The sequence below is a fragment of the Acanthochromis polyacanthus genome, chromosome 6 (genome assembly GCF_021347895.1).
Source record: "Acanthochromis polyacanthus isolate Apoly-LR-REF ecotype Palm Island chromosome 6, KAUST_Apoly_ChrSc, whole genome shotgun sequence".
Lineage (NCBI taxonomy): Eukaryota > Metazoa > Chordata > Actinopteri > Pomacentridae > Acanthochromis > Acanthochromis polyacanthus.
The window spans coordinates 23,922,152-23,927,916 of record NC_067118.1 but is presented as its reverse complement, the minus strand read 5'-3'; the positions used below and the strand labels follow the sequence as shown (position 1 = coordinate 23,927,916).

At 42.2% G+C, this 5,765-nt stretch overlaps 1 protein-coding gene across 3 annotated transcripts in view; it reads right to left on the bottom strand.

The window, feature by feature from the left end:
* Positions 1 to 458: 458 nt before the first annotated feature.
* pkig (protein kinase (cAMP-dependent, catalytic) inhibitor gamma) overlaps positions 459 to 5,765 on the bottom strand; it is a 32,102-nt gene continuing 26,795 nt past the window's right edge. For all 3 annotated transcript variants that reach the window (XM_022209698.2, XM_022209699.2, XM_022209700.2), the window contains exons 2-3: positions 3,737 to 3,918; positions 459 to 1,155 (exon numbers count right to left, since the gene is read on the bottom strand). In XM_022209698.2, the coding sequence (XP_022065390.1) occupies positions 1,073 to 1,155; positions 3,737 to 3,890 (237 nt within the window). In that variant the 5' untranslated portion in view covers positions 3,891 to 3,918 and the 3' untranslated portion in view covers positions 459 to 1,072. The remainder of the gene's footprint in view (positions 1,156 to 3,736; positions 3,919 to 5,765) is intronic.

The following is a 5,765-nucleotide window of genomic DNA, read 5'->3' as shown; positions in this document are numbered from 1 at the left end:
TCAATGTTTCTGCATGTTGGACTCTTCCTTTACCTCTAAAAATAGATATTCCAAGGCAGGCCCTTCATTACAATAAAATAGGCTCTGTATAGTCGGTCAACCAGCTTTTTGTGCAATTACTTATGAAGAGAAAACGAGCTTAAGCCTTGCGCTTAAAAAGATTGCCAAGACGCTACACAGCTTTGCAGATAAACGGATGTTTCTTTGTCGTCTAAACAGATAAATGGGAGCACGGGCCATGCTAGGTAGAGATGTAAACACTGGTTCCTGTGGCCGTCCTAATGTACACAAAAGCCGCATTCACTAATATTTATGGTTCTGGAGAAACTCATCGCTTGACTCATTAATCCTGGTTGGCTGGGATTCACAGATCCTACTGCTGCTGTGGATCGAAGGTTCAACCTGCAAAATGCCTTGTGCGGAAAGTTCGTCATCCTTGAGAACAGAAAACACAAATGTTACAGTAATTCATAAGTATTTTATTACACAAAGAAAATTGCTATCACAAAGTTATCACTGAACATTTAGCAATAAATATGAAGTCCGTACACAACAGTAAGATGGAGACTATGTTGGTTACTATAAAAAGAAAAGACTTGACGATGAAACTGAACAAGAGGGTCACAAACACACACACACACACACACGTAGAAAGAAAATGACAAACAGATGATTATGAATATGCCCTCCGTGACACAGTTCCGTTTTAGGTTGGAGCAATGTTTCGAGTGTTATAAATGAATTCTGTTTAGCTCAGTCCATTTTCAAATCCAAAGTTCCTGTGCTTTCTTGTCTCGTCTGAAATATAAATGACAAACAGACTATGAAGCAAAAGAGCAGCATCTCAATTGTCAGTTCTACTCTGCTCTGCTCCCCATGTTACAATCTCTTCCAAAAAAAAGGCGTGCATTTGGGGCCGCTGAAGCTCCAAACAGGCCGGCAGTGAGCGAAAGTGTCCTCATGTCCATTTAGGACAACCAATATACACCCTCTCTTTCCTTTCTCCATGTCACTCCACTTTCACCTGCTTCCTCTCTACATTTCTGTGCCCCCCTTCAGTCTGCGGCTGACTTTAGGATGGACCTCCGCCTCCCTGGGCGTCTTGGCTGGTGGAGCCCTCGGCCTCAGGGGCTGGGGAGGCCCCCGGGTCTCCTTCTGCAGGAAAACATGGGAATCAGTCAAATATTTATAATCAAGATCAAACGAGAACTGGCTTCCTTAACAGCAGGGCATACATCTGCTGTCAGAAAATATCATGAGAATCCTGAGGAAGGAAACAACTTCCCACAGCAACAATGTCAGCATTATGAAATTATTTCCGAAAAGGACGCTTCTCCCCAGACCGGCGTTAGTGGTTTGACTTACTGTGGTCAAACTGCTTGTCGTGGCATGAGAGATCTGTCTGCGACTGAAAAGGAAGTCGGCAAGAACAACCATGTCACACACAATGGTCCGACTGAGGACGTTTGTCTTCTATTCGGGCTCAACAACTCAACACTGCTGAGAGAGGAGGAAGCGGTGACTCTGTGTCATTGTGCCGCCGTTATGACTCATTTAACACTGAGACAACAACAATCGAACCTCACTGAGACCAAAGGCTGAGCAAAACCATGTGTTTGGGATATTGATATTTTTGCTAGATCCAGGGTCATCTTCTCAAAAGCAGACGTTTACTACAGCTGAAGAGGATGAATTATGACCTTATTTCACACTAGAAAACATGACGGACTAGTTTTGGAAGAAACTGACGGTTTTAAAAATACATCTGACTGAAAAAAATTCTGTGAAGAAGAATAATACAGAAGGCTTGCAGAGGCATGAAGTCTCGGTGTGCGCACACATAGACCTGTATGACATGCTCACTGCTGTACATTTGCAACAGGTCACTGAAGAAGCCTTTAAAAATGCTTTTCCTTCTCATTACCAGCTCTGCAACATTGTTTGTAAATCACAAATTGTGAGCCATGTTTTCCTCTTTTTATGCCATTTGGTGCCACTTGTCACTGATTGCAACCATGGTAACACAAGTCTTAGGTCTGAGCCACTGGATGCCGCACATTTTACATCAATTTCTCTTCTCTCTTCCGTTACACTTCTGTGTTATTCTTTTAAAAATCCCCCCTTTACTAAAGGCTGGAAATGGCTAGTTTTCTCAAAGTATCACGTCTTGCAAAAGGGCAGGTCTGCTTGGTTCAGTTGTTTCACATGTGTCCCACCAAAACAGTTCTCCCATCACTATTTTGCAGGGGCACCATCACTGCATCCTGGGCTTAGTACCACTCAAGACGACTGTGATGGATTTACAGAAATGCAAACAATCCAGCTTTATCCCTCTCCAGCAGAAAGATAATCAGGTTCAGTCAGACCATTCTCCGGCACTTAACACTGACTGTGGAGAATGGTCTGTGTTTGTCTGGGGGTAGGGTGGCTAATGTTTAAGACTTTAGTTTTTAATGCATTTCTTTTAACTAAGCATTTTGACATTTTGTAATATTTTAACCAGCCATGTGAATGTTAGTGGTGCTTATCATAGGTATATAGTGTGAACCACACTGTGGCTATAAAGGGAGCTCATTACTTATTTCTACTTACTTTGAAACAACATATACATTCATGAACACTTGATTTATCTTTAATTTTTTATTTTTCCTATTAGTAAGACAACAAATAAGGAGTAGCTGCTACTGCATGCCGTACAAATGACCCAAGATGATGAAGATCCAGAAAAACTAACATATTCTCAATAAATTATTCTGTGAAATCAACCAAATTTGCAAGCTTCCCTAAAAATATGATGTGTGAAATTTTGGAGTATTTTAATGAAAAATCCATCAGCACATCTCCTTTGATCCCTTCAGGATCAGCAGATTGTACAATAATTTCAGTACATTTAACAGGGCGATGCAAAGTTTTACTTTCATACTATGTATATTTTCAGAGTTTCAGGCCCTTAAGAAAAGAAGAAAAATGTACTCACTGACACCTTGATTTTCTTCACAATTTCTCCATAGGAAAGACCTAAATTTGTAAGTGTTATGATGGGCTTCCTCTCTTCTATCATTAATTGCCTTTTCTTCACCATTTTTACAGCAACACACTACTTTCTGACAGACAGAGGAGGTTGTCAGTACTCAAGAAAAGTTGGGACACCTGTAGGATTTGGTAGCACCAACTTTGAAGGCTTTATCAACCACCATTGCTGCAGAACAGCTTACCCATTTCCCATTTCCTGTTCCCTGAAAAAGGCCTTTTTGTATAAATGTAAAATGTCTGAAATGTACATTATTTTTCAGTTTTTGGTAACCTTACCTTTTATTTAAACCGCTGGCAGTAGGTAAGTTCACCACTTACTTTTGTACCATTTCAAGCTATTCATTGGACTTGTACTACTTGAAATTCAATTAAAAAATGGAAAAAATTGGGGTGTTCTAAAACTTTTGACTATAAGTTTATTTCAAGTGTCTGTAGCTCGAATAATATTAATAATATCAAGGTAAATTCTTACATGGCTTCATTAAAAAAAAAAACTTAGGCTATTGCTGATTCTGAGGGGGGCAGGTTGGAGGGACATTTTAGAGGACCACCAAAATTTTAAAATGTGGTCTATCACTACTGTCACGTCCAAAATCTTCTTATGAAACTGGCCATTGTTTAGTTTACAGTATGCACAAACGCATATGTATCTTCCGTGTTTTTACACTGCAGAGCACCTGTAATCTGACGTGTCTTTACTGACCTGCAGCCTTCAGGTCCATCTCTGCCAGGTCTTTGGTGAGTTCACTGGTGCTGGCCCCTTCTGTCCCCTCCCCTGAGATGTCGGGCACTGCGTTCCTGCGGCCTGTGCGATCACAGTTGATGAAGTCTGAGTACGACGTCTCCACGTCCATCATCTGTCCATGACCAGCGCTCTCATTACACCTGCCAGAGGGAGGAGGGGATGTCAGACAGCTGTGGAGGTGTTGCAAGAAGCAAATAAATCACCCTGCTGTCTTCTTTCAGTGGAGGTGGGGGGTGGGGGTGGGGGTTCCACTGGGTCCTGTGCATTTCTACCTCAGTAGAACTGAATAGGAGACACCGAAATACTGCCTGGACTCTTAGAAATGACACAATGAAGCTTTATTTAAGAGGATCAGCAAAGAAGAGAAGGGTTCACTTTAAAACCATTTCCACAACTGAAATGCCAACAGCTGAGAGTATTATTAAAAAGAAGAATGAAGGTGATAATAATTGCCATTTCTATTTTTGTACAGCGATTAATGGCACTACTGACATCTGTGCTAATTGGTCGTCCTCATTACATCAGAAAAAAGGGCTCTCACTTGCATAGTCATACGTCTCTCCTAGAGTCCACTCATCCGACTTAAAGGTACTTACACAGCAAGGGTTGATCAAAAGAGTCAGGCTGGAGAGAGCGCTGATCAATAAAAGAGGTTGAAACCATTCAAAAAAAACAAGCAGAGGCAGGGCCACAAAAACCCCCAGCAAAAACAAACTGAAAAAGAAAAAAAATAAAAAGCAACTGGAGCTCCCATTAGCTAGTCATTCCTTTTCTGTTTCCTGTTCTCAGTCCATATTTAACTAGGTCATGGATCCTGCCAACCACTAAAACACTACAGAGTTGGTAACTCCTCAGAGAGAGCACGACAAAAAATAGTGCTCCAGAAAAGAAAAGAATCAAAAGATAAGGAAGTAGTAACAGAAAGTAGTCGTCTGATGCAAAGGAGAGGAGATGGAAACCCAGAGACACTTTGTCAGACTAGAAATGTCGTCACAGCTGCTCCTCTCCTGTAGCTTTATTCCCTGAAGGTCCCGACGCAGACTCTCGCTGATGGCACAGACCTCGCTGCTGCAACACAACTCACTGCTTCACAGCTACAGACCTGTTCTCTACTAAAGCATGCAACACTTCAGCCATGCCTGAAAAGCTGAGCGGCTAAGCTATGAATCTTTAAGAAACACAAGGGACAGTTGGAGTCCTGAAGGGGAAACAAGTAAAAGTATGAGAGAGGAATTAAAACGAGCTGGCAGACACGGCTACAACGCGCTGACCTGGGGCCAGTCTGTTCCCAAACTCTCTCCCTCACATTCTTTTAGCATCATTCATTTGCTCCCACAATTGTTTTCTTTCTGTTGTGTACAGTACGCCATAAAGGAAGCACCGCGGGTCATTCCCTGAGAGGTCAGCGGCCACCGCAGACGTAGGCGATGCTGTTCGGGAATGTGAAAGCAGCAGTGAAGGGCAGACTGTGAGCCCCTGTAGGTAACAGTGGTACTTCAGGAAATGTCACCGAGTTCTGGACTGCTGGCATTTCCCTGAGTGCTCCGAACAAACACAAGAGCCACTCTGTATTCCCGACTGCAGATGGTGGTGTGATCCTCTGATAGATCGTCGTCTAGATAGCCAGGCTGCTCAGTCGTCAGCGAGCCAAGTGACCGTGGGAGGCGGCCGTCTCACAGGTTCATAATTACACCTAAAGTGCTACCTTTTCCCACAACCTGGAGCCCAAACGACTCAGTCTTTCACCAATCACCAATTAGTGCTGAAGGCTCGAGGAAACATTCTGATCAACGCTGCAATTGTGATTTAAATTTGTTTTTCTGTAAGTTCTGTATTGGTGGTTTATGTAGGAGGTAGATGTGAGTGCACCAAACATGTACACTGTAAAATATACGTGTTTAAACAGTTTTTAGCTGTAATATTTTAACCAAATTAGTGCTGTTTTACAGAGTTTCATAGTTGTTAAATTACAAATATTTTCTAAAAC